Source organism: Sebastes umbrosus, chromosome 9, assembly GCF_015220745.1.
Source record: "Sebastes umbrosus isolate fSebUmb1 chromosome 9, fSebUmb1.pri, whole genome shotgun sequence".
In the NCBI taxonomy this organism is placed as follows: Eukaryota; Metazoa; Chordata; class Actinopteri; order Perciformes; family Sebastidae; genus Sebastes; species Sebastes umbrosus.
In genome coordinates, this window is record NC_051277.1 from 5,544,346 (window position 1) to 5,568,487 (window position 24,142).

At 40.4% G+C, this 24,142-nt stretch overlaps 1 protein-coding gene across 9 annotated transcripts in view; it reads right to left on the minus strand.

Moving 5' to 3' along the window:
* Positions 1-24,142, minus strand: part of diaph2 (diaphanous-related formin 2) — a 447,791-nt gene that overhangs the window by 105,830 nt on the left and 317,819 nt on the right. For all 9 annotated transcript variants that reach the window (XM_037780358.1, XM_037780361.1, XM_037780360.1 and 6 more), the window contains one exon: positions 20,197-20,321. In XM_037780358.1, coding sequence (XP_037636286.1) covers positions 20,197-20,321 — 125 coding nt within the window. The remainder of the gene's footprint in view (positions 1-20,196; positions 20,322-24,142) is intronic.

Sequence of the window (24,142 nt, forward strand, 5' to 3'; positions counted from 1 at the left end):
ATCCTGCAATAATGGCTAAAGTGACATTCAATAACACAGGGACTAATCTTCTTCGTGGGGAATACAGTTTCAGTCAAACTGGCTCCAGCAGAGTGCTTTTTGGCTATTAGCACAATAACCAAAATGGAGGGCTTTAGTGGGATGGAAATGGAGAGGCAATCGGCGGAATAATTCTGCGAAGAACGCCACAAAGTCTAATGCCATTATTAACACTTTGGCACCATGTATCACCAGGCTGGTCCCATCATTACACATTCAGCTCAGACAGCCTCCAGTACCAGTCATGACTGTGGTATTTAAACGACAACAAAGTGAACCGTGTTCCTGCACAGAGCCTAAGGGTTGGACGGGTGGAATTCAATCCACTTTTTTTTCCCTCTACCTGTTAGAAATCTATTAGAGGCCAATAAGGATGCTGAGGGGAGAAGGTTTGAGATATTACGGGTCAGCCTTAGAGGTTAATTGTTGAGTCGTCTGTCTGGTCAGTGAGGGGATCACCGTGTGAAACCAATCCAGGAGGCAGGGGGATGAACGGTGAGTGTGGATGGCATTCAGGAGATTAGAGCGACTGATGGGAGAGGCAGAGTGAAAGAGGAGGGAAACATGAACCCATAGACCTCAAATCAACACTTTCACAGGGCTGCCAATGCTAAGTGGGTGTAGACATACACTTAATGTGCCTGAGAATGGTTATGTGTAGCCAACAAGGCCACGGAGGCTAACTGTGCTTACATTTAAAGTACAGAGCGTGGTTTAACCTTTGTGTCAGGTAGCGATATAATAGAAATAGCATCAAAACAGCTGCCTACTATATGACCTACTAGATAAAAACACACACAATACAAGCTGCACTACCCGCTCTCTCCCCTCACTGAGGTAATTAAATAGAATCTGCTGAACAGAGGAGACAAACTGATTACAGTCCAGCTTAATCACATCCACAGAAACCTCAAGGAACTTCCATTCCACTGTTGCTACTTTTTAGGTTACCGATTCAGTAAAATACAAAACAACAACAACAACAGGAGCTGAGTTTGGCAATGAGGAATGCTTTACTTTGCTCATGATGAAGGTCAAATTAAAATGTAGAATGTAGGCTGCGTCGGGGTGATGATAAATATTTGGCTGTCTGTTCGGATGTACAGTGAAAAGACACGGCGCTCCTGTGGGCATCGCTCCACATCTCTCTGGCCGCCTCCACGCCAGTCCCATTTCACAACTTGTTCTACATCTGTGACACATAAACGCACACCAACACACACACACACGCGCTCTCACATATACATGAATGCAGCGGAGGACTATTCTCTGCACAGACCGAATGTCCCTCATCACCTTGCTCTGAGATGAATGAGTTTGCCACTGTCCTCAATCATTTTAATCACTTCAATGGAAAATGCCTCATTCACGGCTATCGTTCTGTACTGCCTCGCAGCTATCGCATGTATACACATTCCTACACTCCCTGAAACCCCCCCCTCACAAACACAATGACCGCCACTCTCTGATAGTACAAGCTCCTGTGATACTGCAGCCCTGCATAACTATCTTTCCTGGCTAATATCCAGCTGCCTGACGATCATTAATTTACAATTATTATAAACATATACATTAAAGTGGCAGAAGGCATTATTTTTTTGGCATCATTGGGCAAACATTCCATAATAACCTTTCAACATATTGTAATTCAAGAGATAACTAGACTCCTGCTCCTCCTCATGGCTCTGTTTTCAGGCTTTAGAAAATCTAGCCAGTGACGGGAGACTTTGACCAATCACAGGTCATTTCAGAGAGAGAGAGAGAGAGATCCTATTGGCTGTGCTCCGGTCATGTGACCGGTACTTGGCGTTCCTTCACCAGATTTCACAATGGCGGCGGTGTCACAAACTTTCTCATTTTACAGCTAAACCGTGCACTACAAGATGATTCTGAAAACATTTGAGGAGAGAAATAGACATTAACGTAACATAATATTGATTCATATTTGATCAGCGCTGTCTAGTTTGACTGTTTGGTCGGAGTTCGCGTGTGATTGACAGCCGGCTCTCATAGACGGCAGCTGGACAGCAGACCTCAGATCAGCTCTCACTGCTTGTTTTCCTCCGGTCTGTGAAATCTTGCAGATGCCATTATGAGCACCGGAGGACAAAGAGGAACATGATATTTTCCAGGTTACCTGTTTCATGTACTACTGTCACTATATAGCGACTGTTTTATAAAAAATTCTTTTTTTAATCATATTTGCTCCAATCTGGCCTACTTCAGCTTTAATATACATACAGTACACACACCTGCTAAGTAACTGAGGTTAACTGCAAGATCTGCAATTTGACAGTTGCCTGAACAGTTTGCTGCTGATGTAGAGTGAGGAACCCACAGTTTGCTGCTAAGCGGATTGTTTAGGTCACAAATTTTATCTTTTATAATGTGTTTCTCGATGCTCTTAATGTTTTACGTAAAGCACTTTGAATTGCCTTTTTGCTGAAATGCGCTCTATAAATAAACTTAGCTTGTCTTTTAATCAAAAGAGGCATTTTATATTATTCAAACCAGCATGTTTACTATGCCGCGATTATTTATTTTTCCTTATCATGACCTATATATATATACGTAAAAAAAAAAAGTACAACACAATCTTGAGGTTTGAGGATAGCACATTTACAGAGCAATATCCTCAAAGTCAATTCATGGCCGCATTTTAATCTGCATTATTCCACTTTGGAAAGATTATGATATGTAAGCTACCTTAGCTGAATATACGATGCTCAAATAACAAAGCAAGACTCTCCACCTCGTCATATTGTTCCAACAATGATGGATAGTACATAACCATAAATACGGAGGTACTGACAACTCCCTGTAACATTTTGTTAGCAACACTCGTGTCATGTTATTAATATTCATGATAATATTGCTGTAAGGCTTAAACTAGGGTTGACCTGAATGTTTCAAAGCTTCATTCGTAGCCATGGCGATCCAAGCAATGGCAATGCTAAAATAAGAATTATAATCCAAATGTTTCTTTTTTTAAAGGGTACTCTTTAGTCTTCATGGCATGCACAGAAAAGGAAAGGGTGGTACAATCCATTACTAGTATTGGATATAAAAATGTAAATCGAGATTTGTTACTTTAAGAGCACTGTCCTCTGATGCTTCTCTGCTGTCGGAGTTTTCACATGTTAGTTTGTACGCTGCTACAGGAGGAAGCCCCAATGATGATTACTCTACTCTACATTTTCTTTTAATGCATATTGTTTGTGGGTTACTTGTTACTTAACTGTCACAGATGAGATACATATCATTTTCATAGGACAAACATCTTTTGGTTCCTAAAATGCAAACGTGAACAAAGCGATGAGGTTACTTAAGATCACCAATTACACAGCGAGGATTCTCAGAGATTGTCCTATCTTTGGTTAATTGGAAAAAGAAACAGCATTTACGGACATTGACTATACGTTTACACGCACACTAATATTATTACGAATATAACAACATACTGAATTTGATACGGGTCCTGTAAACAGCATATTCAGTTTAGATATTCTGAATTAGGCCTTATTCCGAATAGAGCATTTTGTGATTAAGACATGTGGGATATGCCAATATTATGAGGTTCTTTGGACATGTATACAGCTCATTAAGAATATACGTCTCAATTGGGGGTTTTACATCAGTTTGCTACACACGGCCTCTCCCTGGTTATGGCCAGCTCTGTATGCCCAAAAGAAAAGCTCACATTTCTGGTCGGAATGAGAAACACACCTACTTTTAAACATTATGACAGACTTGGATATCAACAGGTTTTTTGGATAAGCGCAATTATCGCAAAGCCGACCAATTTCAAGAAGGTGGTTGTAAGAATGAAAGAGGGAGGCTGTGTTCGCACTGTTGAAGAAGCCGGCCACCAATGGAAAACTTTGAGAAAGACAACAACATATTTTTGACGCAAAGAAGCAAAATGGCACAAGTTACTCCTGATGTTCCACTTTTCTATATGTTGACGTGATAAACGACATGTTAGGGCATCGACCCCTGTCAAACACAGCCGAGAATGGCGTCGACGTGGGATTCACCGGTGATGAGGATGCCTTGAGCTCCTCAAATGGACCAGATGCTGATGATGTTAAGAAAAGGGGAAAAGACAACTAGGTAGCCAGCTGACTGGTTTAGCTAAATGGGTTGTCTGTAAGTCAGCGTGACGTTCGTCATGGGGACGTTTTATATTAATCATAGTATGCACTGCTGCATGTAAACGGTAATATTAGCGGAATATTTATGTTCATTAGCCATGTAAACAGCTTAGAAGGAATATTGTCTTTTTTGGAATAAGGGCAAAAACACGGAATATTTGGCATGAACAAAAACGTCATTGTTGGAAGTTGCTGTAAGAAACGTTTTCCTGCTAAGTTGCAGGTGGGTGTTTCCACTCAGTATTTATTATTTAACATTAAACCTAACGGCACCGTTTTAGACTTATTTAAGCAACTTATTTTGAATTGAATATTTAAAGGCTAAAAAAATGTGTGTTGATGGGAATGAGAGCATTGAGACTCAACCATACAGTTTCATGTGCAGGCGGGGAAATGAAGACAATGAGCTAAAAGCTGCATTGAATTTATTTCCCAGTGTATCCAGCACCTACTGTAATGCTACCTATTCACAGGGCATGTTTTATGCAAATTCCCACTATGCGAATTGAGGAGAGCCCTGCTGCTTACCAACCAACATATATGGTGAGTATTCAGTACATAATACTGCGAAAAGAAAGGGAAAACATAATTATACTAGAGGCTACAGAATGAAGGTGATCAAACGTTCAAGTGAGTGATTACAGGCTTTTTTTCCCCCTAGCAGACAGTGGTATCGTGATTCTGTGCATGATGTAACCAATGATGAGATACAACTCTTTTTTTCTATAGCAGAAAAAAAAGAGTAGACATTGTCGAACTGTAGGCAGTCATCCTGAATACATGTATTAATTAACATTTTAACAACAGCAAAACGACTGCTAAAGTCTCGTTCGCAATGACGGCTTCCTTTACTGATCCAATTAGACGTCTTTCTATATGAATAAAAGTTGTGAACCAGGTGGCACAGAAAAAAGACATCTACAATGTCACACTTTTAAAGCTGTCACTATTGGCATTAAAGGGATAGACGGTGTAAAACGAACACGGTCACATCATACTGGAAATGTTACTTTAACTTGTTTTTTTAAAAATCCGATTTGTGCATGCAAACTGTAGGAGTTGTGCAACGGAGCACATGCAAATATAATTATATTCCAGATGCAGCATCATGATCTTGCTCATAAAGGTTTAAGAATGTGACCACTTGATCAAACAAGCCTGAGGCATCATGACCCCTGGTGTACTACTCATCACAAAAACACCCAATATCCAGCCCACAGAGCGTTAAATTATTCTTTTGCTACATCATGTTTCAGCTTGTCTCGAGAAACAATGTGGAAACATTTCCGACATTTTTTCAGCAGCAATGATCAGTGCCATGACCTGCTCTGCTGTGCTGAAGATCTTATTTGACTACATTTTTATAAAAAAAAAAAATGTACTATAAAATCTCCAGGTTGGTACTTTGATGGTGGCAACCGCACAGCGTTTCTGTGCGACACCAACTCATCACACTGCTGAGCTGCGGCAGCACCAAACCGACGTGTCCCTTCAGTTAACGCCTGTTGCTACCTACACCTCTGGATGTGTGTTTTCACACCTGCGCCTGTTCTGTGACGTGTAACATCAGGACACGGTTGGACAGAAATGTGCTAGAATGTATTACAGCTGGCACCAATGTTAGTGTGTTAAAAGATTGCTGCACTGCGGGCTTGCTTGTAAGGAAGGAGGTGTGTACATGATTCAAAATACAATACATCTTTTTGATCACAAATCTCATCATCACGCAGCAGCTGTGTGAAGTGGGAGGAGCCCCACTGTAAATTAGCATTTCTAAGGTTTCTTTACACAAACAGACATTGATGTTCCTCAACATAGAGTCTAGTAAGAGAATGGAAGTCTCCTAGACGATGCTATATGTTACGGCCAGCTGTTTTAAATCTCTCTGTGAAGTCGTTTTTTTTTTTCATCAGTTTTGGTGAGGTGGCTCTTAAAACTATAATACCCATCAGCCTCAGCAGCTGTTGCCATGGAGAAAGAGCTCATTCAGATAATGTCCTTGTTGTCACTATTAAGAAGAAAACACTACACCATAGCTGCTGAATTCATCTAATATTGATGCAAGTAAAACTGATTTAAAGTGAAAGTGTGTTGATTTAAAATGTATTATCAGGTTTCTGTAAAGCATCATAGTTAGCTTCGGCACACTACTAGCAGCGGTGCAACAGAAAGTAAAGTTCAGTAGCTGGATGTTTCCTATCACAATGCTTCTTGGAAGTTGTAATTCTGTATACTTTCTGTATGTTTATGTTACGTTATAAAATTTAAGTGATGTGATGGTCTAAGAACAAGAATTACCGCCTCGCAGTTATGTGCCTCCGTAAACCAGTCAAGTGCATCCATGTCTGTCCAAAATGTCATCACTTCACCATTTCATCCTATTAGACATTTGTGTGAATTCATTCTTGAGTTATGGCCAACAAATGTTGTGAGGTCACAGTGACCTTGACCTTTGACAACCAAAATCAAATCAGGTCATCCTTGAATCCAAGTGGGCGTTTGTGCCAAATTTGAGGAAATTCCCTCCAGGCGTTTCTGAGATATCGCGTTCACAAGCATGGACCAGACATAAAGACGTATGTACAGATGGACAGACAGACAGACAACCCGAAAACATGTGCATCCGGCCACGGCTGTTGCTGGCATCGAGGCGTAAAAAATTCACACTGAAATGCACGTCCTACCACTTTATTTGCTTTAGGTATGTTTCTCAAAAGAAAAGTAAATTGTACTGTTTCATGATAAATATAACCATTATGCTATCTTAATACTTCTCCTGTATCATGAATGTAAGGGTGTGTTCCTCCTTCAGAATTCCAGTTATTCCCCGTCAGTGCACACACTCTCCTCTAATTTTACTTTGGGTTTCAGTAAAAGAAAAAGAAGTACTGAAAAGTGCACTTTTATTTATAGAGAGGACAGAATCATACTTTTTTTTTATTGCCAGATGGGACTCAAAAGCCAATGACAAGGCAGCGCAAATGAGTAGAGGGGAGTCAATATTTCTGCAAAATTTGTTTTTCAAAATTTATGCTTTCACATACAGACATCCTGTATGAAAGCATAAAAGTCACTTTGCTATTTAAGAGTACTCCCGTCTGCAGTTTGGGATAAAAAGGAAATTCAACTTATGTGTATAATTAACTATATTTGAACAAGAAGACGTGCAAAAACTCCTGGGGGGAGTTCATTCATTTCTGCAACTGCTGTATGTTCTTGCCACCTGCACGGGTACCTTTGAAAGTCGTGGCACAGAAAAATAAAAAAGGAGAGCAATACAGAGAGAGATGTATGGTCTCTACGGTTTCAACCGTTCTTAAGTTAGGATGGAAAACTGCGAGGCATCAAGGCAAAAAGCCCAGGGATCAACCATAAGTCTTAATCACAGAAAGTCAATTCAAGGTCAGCGGCTGGTTCAGGTAGCAGATGTGTCTCACACATCTGTGTTGCTGTTAAATGACGGGCTTAGACCCACCAGCAGTGTACAGTCTGGATGTGCGTGTGTGACAAACAGAGAGGGGGGAAATGGATTAGAAACATTTATGGTACTAATCCATTTTTATGTTTACGTCACTAACAGCAATGTGTTAAATGCCTCTCTCTCTCTCTCTCTCTCTCTCTCTCTCGCTCTCTCTCTGTGTGTGTCAGTGCACAAGCCAGAGGTGCCTCTTCACAGCAAAAACTGGCTCATCTCATGTAATCATGTCCATGGAGGAGCCATCATCAACGCAACCACCAGCACTCCTGGAGGTTACCATATCTATCCATGCTGCTAATTGGAGGTTAATTGTCAATAAAAAAGAAAACCACACAGGCATGACTGTTGTTTTGACTCACACTAAATTAGCCATGTCAGTGAAAGCTGTAAAGATAGTTGTGAATACTCCATTTGCCGTGACATGCCTGACACATAACTGGGTTGATGCATTAGAAAGAGGTAATGAGGATATCAGCATACAACACGTGTGCTAATGCGGTAGTCTGTACCATAAAGATACACGAAGTGACAAAATTAGACGCACAGATGAAGCAGAGAAGCAATAACCATTTTGAGTTTTGCTTTGCCTGTGATTGCCCAGAACCAAGCAATTTAGTAGGGGTGGGAAAGAAAAATCGATTCACCTCCGTATCACGATTTTGAAATACATTTTTTTAATGCCAGAATCGATATATTTGCTTCATTTGAGTCTCTGCGGAGGTAGAAGGAAGGTACCAATTTTAATGTTGTAGTCTGAGGAACGTGACGTTATATCCGTTCCAACTCCCGTCAACCAAAACAGACCGCAGTGGGCTGCAGCGAGCCAAAACGACAAAGAAGAAAACGACGGAGGGTCCGCATGGATACGACCTGCCCCCTCACAATTTAAATCCAAACACAACAAATACAGTAAAGTATTGAAACACTTTGAGTTTCACTCATAACCAGGAAAAGCAGAGCTAGACATCACGGCTAAAGCTGCATGCTAACTCTGTCATGGACAGGAAATACAGTATTGTGGTAACGTGCGGTCAAGCCAGCCGTCACTCGCATCTCCGTGGTCAAATCAGCCGACAATACAACTATAGAGCACCCACATACTGACATTTATGATAAATGCATTCAAACGGCGCTAATAGAGCTGACCATGGATGTATAAAGAGAACAGAGCTGACGGGAGAGTTAGCAACAGACTTGGCAAAGTTAGCGGGAGTATACACGTGGGACTACGTCTGGTTTTCAAAATAAGGTGTTAACAAAGGGAACTGTATATACAAAATACATATATGGAAATAAGATTTCTGGATTATATTCACCAGTAGTTTAAAACATTATTAAAACATGTCCCTTATAAATTAAAAGAAAATACCACTGATTTGTGAGGGAAATGTATTAATAAATAACGCTGGACAATGACTGATATATTTGACTTTAGGACATCTCTGACTAAATACATGCTGGAAATCAAACATTTTACTGTATTAATTGATATACATTTCCAAAGTAAAAGTCCCTAGAAGTGTGAGATTCAACTTTTTCCCATGGTCTGGTGTTAAAAAAGTTAATCGCAATAAATCATAATATTGAATTGCAATACTTGTAGAATCACAATACATATTGAATCGGCACCCAGGAGATACCAGCCCTAGAGACTAGGGGCGGTCCATTGATTGGTCCAGTTGATGAAACAGTTAATTATTGTCTGGGTATATGTATTGACCTGTCGGCAGTGTTGGTATGTTACGTGCACCGGTATTTGTTTGGCTCCACACAGCTCATCAGGATAATACTATCCTTGTTAGGTTCATACAAAGTTCACACATTGCTCACAATTCACAGTTCTAAGTTCCTACCAATTAAGACTTCAGAGTTGCTTGTCAGTATTGGAAAAAAAATAAGTTATTTTCATTTCAATAAAATGATCAAGGTTTCTTAGAATAGAAAATCAGCAGTACCAGTATTTTCTTGATTGCTTGAATGAGGAGGGAGTGTGGAGCCTCTCAGCACATGTCATAAGCAAAGAATATCCTCTAAAAGCTGAAATTCAACAGTGTGTTTTGACAATTCTGTCTCAGCCTTGACTGGCAGAGAATGCCAGCCAATCCCCATTTGAAATGCGACAAGGAAAAACAAAGCCTGTCAGAACGAGTTGGGGAGACGTCTACTGAGAGCCACATGTGGTGGGAAACAGAGTCGGGGGAGAGACAGGGAGAGGGAGAGAGAGAGAGAGAGACTGTTCCCTCTCTACATGACTCTGTCCCTGAGACACACGTCATGCTGCTCCCCCCACAGTGGGTGACTCTGACAGGATACTGTCTGTGCAGCATCCCCCCTCTGTGTGATTGATGAGCCTCATTTTGCCAATTAATGGAGAATCCCCTGTTGACTACCATCAGATTGCCGTTTGTAACTGTTAGTGTTTCTGACTGTCACAGATTCATTTTAATTAGAGATCTCTTTTCTCCTCCGACTTTTCTATCGTGCCTCAAATTTGCAGAGCCGAGTGCACGGCGGCGTGCTGGGGAAATGGCCCCACTGTGTTATTTGCCGTCATTAATTTATTCACAAAGTGCACGGCTGAAACCGTCGAGGGCCAAATCTTTTTTTTGAAGGAGTCAACCGTAATGTCGACCATATACCGTATCTTATAATCAATTAGCGAACGTGAGGTAATTAGTGCACTTTATTTGCATAATGAAGCGCCTAATTGCTCCAAAGCGTGCAAACGCAGTCAATAACTTCGGCTAATCGTTTGTGGGGCGGCGTATGTATGAGCGGGGCTGCAGGAGAGATGGCCCCGCAGTCGTGCAGACGCGGTGATCCCTGGGTCCTGTCAGCCGGAGAGGAAGGATAGCCACCGCGGAGCAGAGTTAGAAATCAACACAGAGCCCGGTAGCAAACAGCAGAACAACACCGTATTCCCTCGACAGCATCAGCAAGAAAGGAATAACATTACTGTGGGGAGAGGAGAGGAAGTGTTTGGGCATTAGTTTGATTTACATTTTAGAGAGGCTTTCAACGGGCACACACAGCAACTTCAGCTAATGATACTCAGGCCTTTTCATCAAGGCGCTTTCCCCCAGCCTTTTGGTCGCTGCTCCATAGCACTTATTTGCGCTTATAAGGCACAACAAATGGTGCCACTAGGTAATACACTGGTCTGTACAGGAATAAATGTCTGCCGTTGTATAAATGTCTGCTCTGCACACTATCTACCAGCATTAAGTACATTTCACCCCCGACTCATTTTACAATTAACTTCCGCAACAGCAGCTGTAGCATTATTAGTTATTATCGTATGACTGGATAATGCAAGGGAGGCTATCAAGCACATGCATTCTAAGTGCCATTTTGTATGCATGCATTTAACTCCAACGATCTTCTGTTGTGGATTCACATGCTGAAAAACACCCTAAACGCTCGGTGGCTCATATTTACTAGACAAATAACTCCAGTCACGTTTCCCCTCCACTTGCATTTGATAGAATAATTTGCCAACAATGGGCCTGCCATTCAACTGAGTCTCAGGGATTTCATTAAAACATCAAATGAAAGTGAAATCATGAGCCATGACGGTGGAGAGTGGGGATGGCTAAGCAGAGAAGCGTGGCTGGTGTCTACCGCAGGATTAGAGCTCAGCAACAAGTGCTCAAGGGGGGCTTTGCATCAAACCCAGGAGCCCATGACAAATGAGGGCGGCTGGGCCTCTGTCTATTACCCTGCACTAAGCTCAGGCCTTTTGGGGAAGTAATGAGGTGCAGATTGGTGCTGCTGCCACTGGGTCCTTAGCCCGACTTTCTGTAGAGCAGAAATAATCAGCGGAGACCCGGGCCAATAGGGGCAAAGTTATACAGCGGCAGAGCAACACATGGAGACAAGGAGATAAAAGAGATTAACTAAAATCATTTTTCTATTCAGAACTCTATAGCCTGATACACACTCTTCTCCTTCTGTATAAAAGTACTTAACTGTATATCAACCTTACACAAGGGGCATAAGAATGTATACAGAAGCGTTTTTGATTGCAGGGGAGCAGCTCTGAATCCCAAAAGGACACAGTCGATCCCAAAGGACAACCTCCAGGACTGGCAGGGCATGGAGGCTTTATCAGTGGAATATGACAGTTGTTCACTCAGGAGCAAAGGGGTAGATCCAGTGGACATCATGGGTGTACTTCCTGCACTCCAACACCACATCCCCTCCTGCCCCTGGGAGTCGCAGTCCAGGCAGCCTGTCAGCAAGCTTACTCTACTGGTTAATGGAGCTGCCACATCAGGCCGAGTGTCACAGCCTAACAAGATACTGATTGGTCCAACTTCTAGGGAATTCACTCATATGACCAGAGGGCACCAATATGGTCTTCTGTCTGGCAGCGAACACGGCGGCCGACAGACATGGCGATGGCTACATGGTATTTTTTTTTTGTACAGTACATGTACTCTGTGAAATCCATCACTTGATTTTTTTTTTTTGTTTAATATATAACTGACGTGTGTCTCTGAGAGACAGAGCTGTCTGAGCCAAATTCAAACATCTGTGTGCACGATTGTAGTTTGAATCAATTCCGTTATACGTTTTGGACATTTTAGAAATCTTAAATCCCCCAACTTGTAGTTGCTTTACATTTTTATTTTACATTTGAATCTGTCAAATCATCTACCGTAACTGAAAAATTACTTTATTTTACATCTCAAATATCCAAATGTATCTATCTGTAATTATTTTTCCTAATCGAAAAGCTTTAATGGCTTTTACTATTTCTATAATGGTATTGCTTCTTCTCTGTTTGTATATCTCATTGTTGTTGATTTGTTTTCTTTGTTGTTATAATTGACTCCATGTCATTGTAAATGAGGAGCGCCCCTCAGTTATCTCAGAAGAATAAATAAAGGTTGAATGAATGAATGTGTCATATAAAGTGGCATTATGTGCCTCTTTGCCCTCAAGAGTCATGAAGTTCAAATCTATACATAATTGTTAAAATAATTCATCAAACAAAAATGACAAACATTCGATGGTTCACCTTCTTAAATGTGAGGATTTGCTTGTATTTCCTTTTCTTACATTATATTAAATTAGATTAGTTTAGATTAAACTATACTGTTATTGCACACAGTCAGTACCAGTACAATGAAGTGCAGTTTAGCATCTAACCAGATAGTGCATATAGATATATAAAGAAAAACGAATGTACATAATGAACAATAAATCAATGAGATATACATAGTTTTCTATTATAGCGAATATATTTGCTTTTTGAACTGTTGGGTCGGATAAAGAAAGCAATTCAAAAATGTCATCTTAACTTCTCAGACTCTGTGGTAAATCTTAAAATATTGTATAGACCAAATAATTAATGGATTAATTAAAAAACAATATTCAAAAGTTTAATAAAAAAATCAAAAAAAATCAGTAATGCAACCCTAATGAATAAGTTAACTGACATTATTACAAAAGTAATTAAACAAGACTAGATGAAAACCGAGTAGATGTCTGGACCGTGTACGGTCAGTCTGTGAATTTTTGGCTAAACCGTTGCACAAATAGTCAGTGGTCACGTCTCTAATGTTAAATCCAGCGGTAAATGTCCACAAGGTCTGGCGAGGACACTAGGGGACGCGCTGCTCCACTCCACTCGTTAAATGCACCTGATTGGTTTTCTGCTTGGCGTTTCAAACAGGAAACAACACGGCGGCCTGCTCGTAAACTTTCTGTTATTCCGTCTAAACAATCCACCAAAATCTACTTCTGAGCAACAGCCACAGCAACAGCCAATGAGGAAACTCCAACACTCGGCCCACTGCGGTTCAGCAGGGAGGTTGCTGTACTGTATGAGTCTCGGTAGTAGTATTGTTTAATAGCACGACAGGTTATACTGTTGGTACAGCGGGTTAAGCAAAGGGTTCTAAAGCTGTAAATACAAATGTTAGTCATGTTTATACTTTTGAATGTCAATTTAATGGACTCCGTCTGCAACAATGCCAGTTCATGCCTTACTTAAGGTAATTAAAAACTCAATATAAAAGTGGTGTTTTTTTTATATTTGTCATCAAAGGTAATATGACAGCATTGAATAAATAAGAAAAAAGAAAATCCTTGGCAAGACAGCAACATAATCACCACCACCTTTTTTTTTTTTTCCAATTGCCTTTTGCGCTTTTTCTTTGCAATAATCATAATAAGAATAAGAATACGAATTTTATGTTTTCTCAGACACACTCCTATTAAATGTGTTAATTAAAATCATGACATCCCCTCTGACATGTGGAATGTGACATGAAAAATTACTATTTGTTGAAAGGGATTGCAATTTCCCGTTGCTTTATCCAAGTCTGGACATTCATATTGAGGTGAGAGATACAGACACAAAACTCTGGTCCTGTTTTATGCACCTCTACTTTTTTTTACATTGGTTTCTACTGAATTTTGGATAATTAAAAGGCTCCGTGGTTTATCTATGCGTCAGTTAATTGGCCACACAGTTTACAGTGGATTTCATTAGGAAAACACTGGGGTTGGGGTTGGGGGGGAGGAGGGTGGCGATTAAGAGAGAGAGCTTGTGTGTGGCGAGGACGGCTGGGTGTTTGTGTACTTCTGCTTTAAAAATGATAATGTGCTACTGAAAGTGCCACCAGCATGTTTTAACCCAGTTTTCTAATACACAAACATGCGGAAATAAACATGAAGATTCTGTAAATAATCTGACTTAGCGCTCATTCAAACACATAAAGGTGTAATAAAGCGGGATAACTTCTCCAAACAAACACTGTGCTTCTCCAGACAAAACAAGCCCGTAACAGGGGATGTTTCTGCCGTTTAAACTCAGCAGCCTGCTAAATAGAACAATTGTTTCACTAACAACCATTTATTTAACCTTAAGTGCCTGGTGCCGAAACAAGAGAATGCTGCGTACACCTGTACACAAACCCAGCCTGCAGCCAATACACTCTACAGCTACCGCTGCTCGACAAAGGCCATCCATAAACACATTGTAGTGAACCTCTTCCTTTTGAAGTGTGAACTAAATCAGGCTGAAGTATCTGACAACAACAAAAAGGTGGTACCCGTATAAATACATCTGTCGATTTTTAAGCCACAGAGGTGGTATTACAGGCCGGCCCCGTGTGGGCGGATGAAGTTGGTGTGAGAAACTGGCACCCACGGTGGGTGTGTGTGGGCTCCGTAGGATCACAGGACTCGAGGCTTCCTATTCGCCAACAGGTAAGTACTGTAAAACTGTATTACTGCTCGAACAGCTGCTTCTTCACGTTGGCAGTAAATTGTCAAGGGAGGCGTCAATATGATAGATGTACTAGAAATTAGAATTATCTTAGGGTAATTAAGCACAATACGAGAAGAAGAAATCTCCCCTGTGGGTAAGAAGCTGGTTTCCCACAGACTGAGCCTGCACCATTTAGAAAAAATATATAATTGCGATTAATTTGACTGATATTGCAATTGTGATATGATTTGTGATTTAGATGGAATGATAATTTTTACATCAATATTCTCATCTTCATTGAAAAACATAAAAATTATTATGGTGAGATTTTTGCGGGGATCGGTCTGTCTGTAGAATATGATGTCGATGCAGAGACATCATATTGATGTCTCTGCAGCACGACAATATTTCATTTTAAATGATATTTTGACACAAATATTGTACCTCCTGCGACTTGAAAATTGCATGAGGTAAAATATATTATAAAATAAAATAAAATAAAAATTAATTGTGCAGCCCTACCACAGACAGACAGACTTAAACTGTTGCTTAGATTTAACAATTTATGCCTGTTTTCAAACTAAAAGCATGGCCATGAGCAAAGAGTTCAAGCCACTCAGCTCCATTCACTCATTCTTGTCACTGTTGAATTCTGGGGAAACTCAGTGACCACGCACGCACGCACGCACGCACTCACTCACACACACACACACACACACACACACACACACACACACACACACACACACACACACACACACACACACACACAAGGGCACTCAACAACTAATGATTTAGAAAAAATAATTAGTAAAGAGGAACATCAGATTTGTTTAAAAATATTATAAAAAAAATAGTAAAATGAAAAATAAAAAACACTTTTCAAGAAGAAAACCATTTCAGTAAAATGTTAAAGACAAAAACAACACTGCTAGGATCCACACATCACAATGGTTTCCTCTTTTTTGGTGCAAATTTTCAGCAGGTGTCACTGATTGTTACTATGGAAACACAACTCGTAGCTATGATTTCAGCTCGAGGGAATAGGGTAGCTAACCTTTAGGCGAAGTTTTGATTTGTGTTAAACTGTCTTACTCGCGTTCGACTATTCCGAGAGACAAAATTAAGACGGGCTAAATCTGTTAGCCCGGCCTCATATATCTTAATGAAGCTGGCCCCAGAGGACAGCTCCTTGTCACTCAGTGCGTGCGGACGGGGAGAGAATGATGTGATCTGACTCTGGCCTTCTGGGAAATAAAAGGTTAAGCGAAATATCAGTGGGTTGGGTTAAGGCATTGAGTACGGTGGGGGGACGGGGGGGACGGGGAGATGTATTGGACATGTCCAGGCACCCATCAAGGTTCAGTCCGGTCTCTCATCATCCACATCGAGCCACCTCGCTACCATTAATATTCCAGTATGCAGAGTCCCGCTCTGAACCCCCAGCACTACTCTATCATATCCAGCAGGAACTGGAAATGGGTGTAAGTGTGTGTGTGTGTGTGTGTGTGTGTGATAGCCATAGCCTCTCTGGTGAAATAGGGCTCTCTGGGGGCTTGTGCCTCAACTCTACAGCCTTTGTGGGCTCCCATTACTTCTGACAGATAGAGATCACTAAACTGCTGAACAAACACCCCATTCAGTCATTTGCATACATTACAGTAATGGAAAGAGAAAAATGTATCAATAAAAGCCAAATGAAGTGCTTCCACTAAGCTCTTCTTCCCTCTTTCTTCCTTTCTTTCTGCATTTATTTCTTCTTTCTTTCAGTGTTTCATGACTGCTACTGATCAGTTTGCCGCACATTTCTTGTCATATTACTCCGCGGAGTGATTTCCCTCTGAAAGGTAAACACATCAGATGACCGATAAATATGACAGATTCACACAAATTGTTTGCACCAGAAATGTATCAAGACTGGGCGAAAAAAAACTGAAATTTCCGAAGCCTAAACAAATTAGGAACACTAATCATGCGAGGAGGAAAAAAACAAAACATAATTTATTGCTGAAGGTTTAATTAAAACTATGCTGCTTTGGGGCACATATTACATTTAAAATACCTTGCAGTGACCATGGCCTCCTGAAATTAATCTCAGGAAAAAAAGCTGACAGGAGTCACAGTGAAACAGAGGCACATGTACTCACCTACACATGCACTGTAAATTACTCTCACTCCCTTCCTCCGCAACACACACACACACACACAAACGCAGCCTGACTCATTCATCACAGTGCCCAACAGTCAAGACAACAGAGCTTCACTTAACTTTTTCAGGGTTGCTCAAGCATCAAATGCATGACTTTTAGCTGTTGTTGTTCTTCCATCTGTCATGCTTCAAGGAACCAACATCCTTTTTTTTTTTTTTTAATCCCAGGGAAAAGTTTAAAAAGGTATGATTGCCTCGACTCTGCTATCTTATGTGTACCAAAGGAAATGTCAACCCGAAAATATACAGCACTGTATTTCACACTGTCATTGTTCCAACACTTTGCTGCGCAACACAGATTAGAGTGCTACCTAAGCTCATTGCAAACACTGGTACTAAAAACCTCAGCAAATCAAGCACAGCCTGCGCTTCCTATCTCTCACACGGAAACAGCCCAGAAATCGAATATCTGGGGAGGTTTTTTAAAGCGGTAGAAAATATTGTCTTGGGTGACAGACTTCACAGAAGTGGGTTAAGTTGAGACACACACTTGTATATACACACACATACACAAATGTACTAACAAACAGACGCACAGCTACTCCAAAGGCACTGAGAAGAAATGTGATTGCAGACGTCTAGTGTCCTATTATTATGTAGTATGAACATCAAGACGAAAGCTGTACTTTCTACTACATGGGACAAAAAGAATCTACAGCAAATACTCACTAGCGCATAGTGGAAGTAACATTTCCCTGACACCTTGTTATTAGGACAGGACTGTCAATCGATTCAAATATTTAATCGCGATTAATTGCATGATTGCCCATAGTTTAACGATTAATAGAAAATGAATCACACATTTTTCATCTGTTCAAAATGCACCTTAAAAAGAGATGTGTCATCTATTTAATACTCTAATAAACATGGGAGTGGGCAAATACGCTGCTTTATGCAAATGTATGTATATATTTATTATTGTAAATCAATAAACAACAGCTGTCAGTGTGCTGACTTGACTATGACTTGCCCCAAACTGCATGTGATTATCATAAAGTGGGCATGTCTGTAAAGGGGAGACTCGTTGGTACCCATAGAACCCATTTTCAGTCACATATCTGGAGGTCAGAGGTCAAGGGACCCCTTTTAAAATGGTCATGACAGTTTTTCTTTGCCAAAATGTAGTGTACTTTGTAGAGCGTTATTTAACCTTTTTTCCTCTATCTATCTATCTATCTATCTATCTATCTATTACTTCCATCATGCATACTGTATACATACATCATGTTTATATTCAGCTTTGAAAGACTGCCTTCCAAAAAGGTATATTTATATTACTTATTCTATATTTATGTATGTTAATATTTAAGCCCTATATTATAACTTGCAATATAAGTCTTTGATTATCATATGCTTTTGCTTGTGTGATTTTAATATACTTTACTACATACAGTCTATATACATACATTTTTAATGAGCACTGTTGAAGGGCACCTGAGACCCAAGATCTTCATTGCCAACGACTGCTTGCTGTAATCGTTGTGCGTATGACAAATAGAGAAACTTGAAACTTAAAACTAGCACATAGAAGGAAAATTTCCCTGACACCTTGTTATTATGACATTATTATCAATTATGTCACTTTATTATAAACAGGAGATGAGATGCAGATAAAAAACACTCCAGGGAGCTAACTGAGAGAACAAACGAGCACGCACTCTTCATCGTTTGATTCCTTCCTGCACCTCGATCTGTCTGCATCCCAAATATTAGAACAGTGACAATTATGATTAAAAAAATATGTTCAACTAAAGCACTTGAAAAAAATCAAGGGACGGGAAACCGTTAATCATTACGAAAAACACTCCAAAGTGGAACGCAACGCAGATGGAGAATGAAATATATATGTGCTTGTCAGTGCTTTCCTACTGGTGGTTACTTTAAATAAGGCAGGAACCAAAATAGATCTTATTAAATCCTACTAAGCCTCCTTCCTGGCACCAAAACTCGATCAGGTGGGATGGGGGGATAAAGGGGGAGGAAGTGGGGTGTCTCGGGTCATGGCCAGCCAGCTTCTCTCTGCCACTCTCTGGGGAGGAACTGCAGACAGTGAGGGAGAGCGGTGCTGCAGTATATCTACACTTCTCCATTTCCTCTCACTCAAGCCTCTAGTTCTCGCAGGAGCCTGGGAATCAATACTGACATCGGGGGGCAGAGCGGCTTCCTTGCCTGCCTGCTCTGCCTCCGAGCCGCCGCCAGGGAGGCCTCTGCTTCAGTTTTTTTTAATTACACAAATTTAAGTGCCCTTCTTTGACTGGGAGCAGATTGTTAATGTGTTAGGAGGCTATTACTCTTACACCACCCAATGTGCAAACTCAGCCTTAATAAATCTCAGACAAAAGGAAGCAAAAATCAGGTTAAATGCTGTATTACGTGAGAGCGCCTGGCATACGGAGACACCTACTCACTTGTTAAATTACTTGAGTTTTCTTAATAATGCCGGAGACAAGCAAAGGAAACACTGTTTTTTTTCTCTCTCTCTCCATGAAAGGCACCCTCGCCACAGGGTATTGACAACAGACTTGATTTCCACCATTGATCAAACCTATACAGTGAGGACCTTTCCTCTCAGAAAGGGCATTCAAGAAAGTGCAGAGACATGGCTAATTCAATTTGGGAGCAGAGATGCCTGGCTTTAAGTGAAACACTTTGTTATCGAAACAGGAGAGGTGCCATGAGAGAAGATAGTGCACGGATGGTTGTGTGGAGAGGCTCGTAGCCGGTCAGGAGATGAAATCAGGGATAGGCGATAAGTTGGTGCGAGGGGCTAGAGCCCCTATTAGAGTGTCCCGGGGGACAGGCAGCGGTGGCAGAGTGCAGTAAAAATAGCCACAGGCATGATTTCACTCTTGGGACCCAGGGAGGAGTGAAGAGGGAGATCCGATCAACATCTCATAGCGAGGCAGCCAGATCCATTCCCTTCGTTCCCCTGGGTGCCACCTATCACACCAAGTGACTTAAACTGCTCACCACTGTCAGGTAACAACACAAACAGCACACTCCTTTGCCACTGCTGTCCACAAAATTGCACATACGACGCCCTAATATGCCAGAACACATATGTTTTGTGTAAAAACTACCATAAAAAGGATATCGACATCTTTTCCACAAACTTATCTTGCTTGTCGTCTGTCTTGGGGAAGTTCTCGATGTCGTTCTCGAGCCTCTGGATGTGTTTCTCCATGGTGGTCAAACTGCTTTTTAAGATCTCAGCAGACACTGTAGGGAAACATTAAACAAAAAGATGCATAATGAATGAATGAATTAATTAGCAACCACAATTAAGACTCATACTGGGTTCATTGACAGGTTTCCAGTAAACAACACAGCTATGTTGAAGTAGGGGTGTCACCATATACCTGTATTGTAGGGCCGTCAATCGATTGAAATATTTAATTGTGATTAATTGCAAATTAATCACACATTTGTTTATCTGTTAAAAATGAACCTTAAAAGGAGATTTGTCAATTATTTAATACTCCTATCAACATTGGAGTGGACAAACATGCTTGCTTTATGAAAATGTATGCATATATTTATTATTGGAAATCAATTAACAACACAAAACAATGACAGATATTGTCCAGAAACCCTCACAGGTACTGCATTTAGCATTAAACAATATGCTCAAATCATAATATGACAAACTGCAGCCCAACAGACAACAACAGCTGTCAGTGTGTCAGTGTGCTGACTTGACTATGACTTGCCACAAACTGCATGTGATTATCATAAAGTGGGCATGTCTGTGAAGGGGAGACTCGTGGGTACCCATAGAACCCATTTTCATTCACTGATCTGGAGGTCAGAGGTCAAGGGACAACTTTGAAAATGCAATGCTAGTTTTTCCCTCGCCGAAACTTTAGCGCAAGTTTGGAGCGTATTTAGCCCCTTCATGACGTGTAAGTATGACATGATTGGCACCAATAGATTCCTCAGGTTTTGTAGTTTCATATAATGCCAGGCTCTTCACTCCAGCTTTAAAACTGAGCCCGCTACAACCTAAAAATGGCAAGTTGTGTAAATGCGTTAAAGAAATTAGTGGTGTTAAAACTAATTTGTGTTATCGCGTATTATCGCTTTAACTTTGACAGCCCTACCGTATTGACGATAACCATGATATCTAAAAATGAGATATTGATATCATGTTAATAATACATATATGATAATATTGTGTAAATAATCCAGCGCCTCTTAAATCATTTTATATATACAGTTATGGTTACACACTCTCTCCACCTCCTGACACTCACATATTAATTTACCAAAAAAGAGAAAAAAGCACAATAAACAAAGTTAAAGATTAATTTGTCTGAAATTATTATTATTGTATAGATTTCGTGATATTAATAATAAATTATTATCATGACTAATGTAGTGAGAGTGAAGTTTAAATAAAAACTAACCTCTGACTGAGTTAGACTATACGTTGTGACATACTGACTCCTGCATTCTCCATCTGTGTGTGGCCTAGAAAGCATAAAGCATGTGTAAACGTGTGTGTACAGTGGGAGCGCGGCTCATTAATCAGTCTGTAATCACTGTTTGCAGAGTTGCTGTGGAATCCACAGTATTCAGATCAGGCCTTTCAAGTGTGGACTTCAAACAGTAAGCAGTGTCTTAGGGGATCAGACGGGACAGGAGCATGGATGCAGCACCGTGTCTCGGGCTGCTGTTAAGGGGTTTAGTCGTATTGATGCACACATACACATACTGTATGTAGGTCTTTCAAAACAACTCGTCTCAGAAAAAAGAAAAGCAAACATTCAATTAAAAGTTATACGCAGAAGTCAGAAGGTCTAAAACGTGGTCCTTGATCTCTTTCAAGATGTGAATGTTTTATTTATTATTTATTTGCAGCCATAATTCAGTGTCACAGTTTATGTATGAATTCACTACAACATTGACTACATTTAGTAAATAGAGTTGTTGACTGAAAGACGTTTATGTTTGTACTATAACATGTAATTTATTTTCAATTTCAATTGCTTTTGATATTCTTTTACAACTAAAGGCCTTGACCTTTGAGGCACAAAGCTGAAAATCTAGACAAAAGATATAAACATGACATAAACAAGAAAGGGTAGAGGGCAGAGCGTCGCCTAACAAACTGATTTGTTAAGCCTTACGGTCAAAGCCAACATTGTACTGTACTGAGAAGACGAGTAATTATTTAAGAGCAACAAGAGTTTAGCCTAACGGTGATGCAAGGTGAAAGATGAAAAGAGAAACGCCTGCACGCTGACTCCAAACAAATATATTTACATACAGTCGGATCTTCAGCCTGACGAAGATAGGTAAAAAGCTGGCGGAGAGGTCACGGGGTCACGGCAATAAGTAGGTTTGTTTTCCTCTTTGAGACTAAGTCCTACGTTCTTTTGAGAAGTGAAGGTTGGGCCTGTACAATAGGGAAGGTCGCAGGGTCGCGAAACCAATAACATCCTTTCTCTTGAGAGTGGTAATGTGAACAGTAAACTCCATCCAAGCCCAGCCTTGAGTTTCAACAGGTTGGTTGAAGACAAACAGGTGGGTGGAGGCAATCATACTTACAACCTCCTCGGCAAAAGTGAAACAAATAAACAAAAAACATAAATATGCCCGGCTGAAAGAAGGATGTAGTCCGTTGATCAATGATAGTTATGAGTGATCTTGTTTTGCAACATATCCTCATATGTTTGATATCTTATGAAAAGTTATTCCTCATTTTCAAGCATTTTCCTACAAATGTCCAGCAACACGTGTCAATTTCCGCTCATTGCACGCGTATAGTCTTTTCAAAATAAACTTCCGTCTTCACAGGAAACAACTTGGTTAGGTTAAGGCAACAAAACTTCTTAGATAGGGTTAGGAAAAGATCGTGGTTTGGGTTGAAATAACTACAGAAGTGGCGTTACTTAAGTACGGAAGTTACGTGACAAATAAATCAACGTTGACTTCTGGTTTCAGATGGGGTGCGAACAGCGGTGTCCTGGGACAAAGTCCGGTATTTTTGGACCCATCCGTCCACTCTGCCCTCCTCCTTTGTCGCTCTTTACACTTCCTGGTTCACTATTATGTGGATTAAATTTAAATTGGCTTAGCGGGATACCAGTATATACTAATAACAGTTACTTTTCATAGTTACAGCTTAGTGAATGAAAAAATGATGAATCATCCCCAGACAGAATTTTGTCCCATGCATTCACAGCGAATGGCCCGTCTTATTCTGAAGCTAGTCAATGTGATTTGCGTCAAACACTGATTGATAACCACAATAAGCACCAATATAAGGACAGCCATCTCCAACAACTTATATGATTTAACCTACACCGCCCCGACATCTGCAAGGTTAGCCCATCCACCAAACTGTAATTGAAGTGCTGAGGGAGTGAGGAGCGGAGTAATGGACAAGCTGTCAAGAGATGCGGCCTCGATGACACAAGGGTCAACCTTGTCTCGCTTTACATCAATTCCATAGCTTGGATTTGCTCTTTTTCTCATTTTCTGTCAATAAGATTGGATGGCAAGATTGTGGCTCACGCGAGCACAGTCGGCACACTGAAACAACCTCCAACACAAATACAAAGGTAGCTGAAGTGCATCCCCGCTGGAGAGCACACACGTACAGACACATGAAGAGAAGCACATAAACCGCCTGCTGTGATCAGTCTATAGAAGCAACACATCGGGCTTCATGCAAGAAGCACTCGTATGAACAGATTCAATCTTAAGTGGTTTGTACGAGTGATTTAGGAGAACTTGTTGCATTAACCAGTTTTCTTGTATTTACAATTTTCTCTTTGGTACGAACACAATTTACGCAGGAGTCGTGTGCTGTTATCCAAAGCTACGTTTTTCACTAATTGTTTGTTTATTTCATTACAAATAATGAAAAACAATGGTTAAAAAATAATAATAAAAAAAAATAATTCTATATAAACTACACTTCATGATTATGTTGACAATAACCTGTTTGACTCTGCAATTTGAATTGTAAAATAATTTTAAATGTATTTATACCCTAACAATATCATCATTCATTTAAATTGGCCATTGATGCT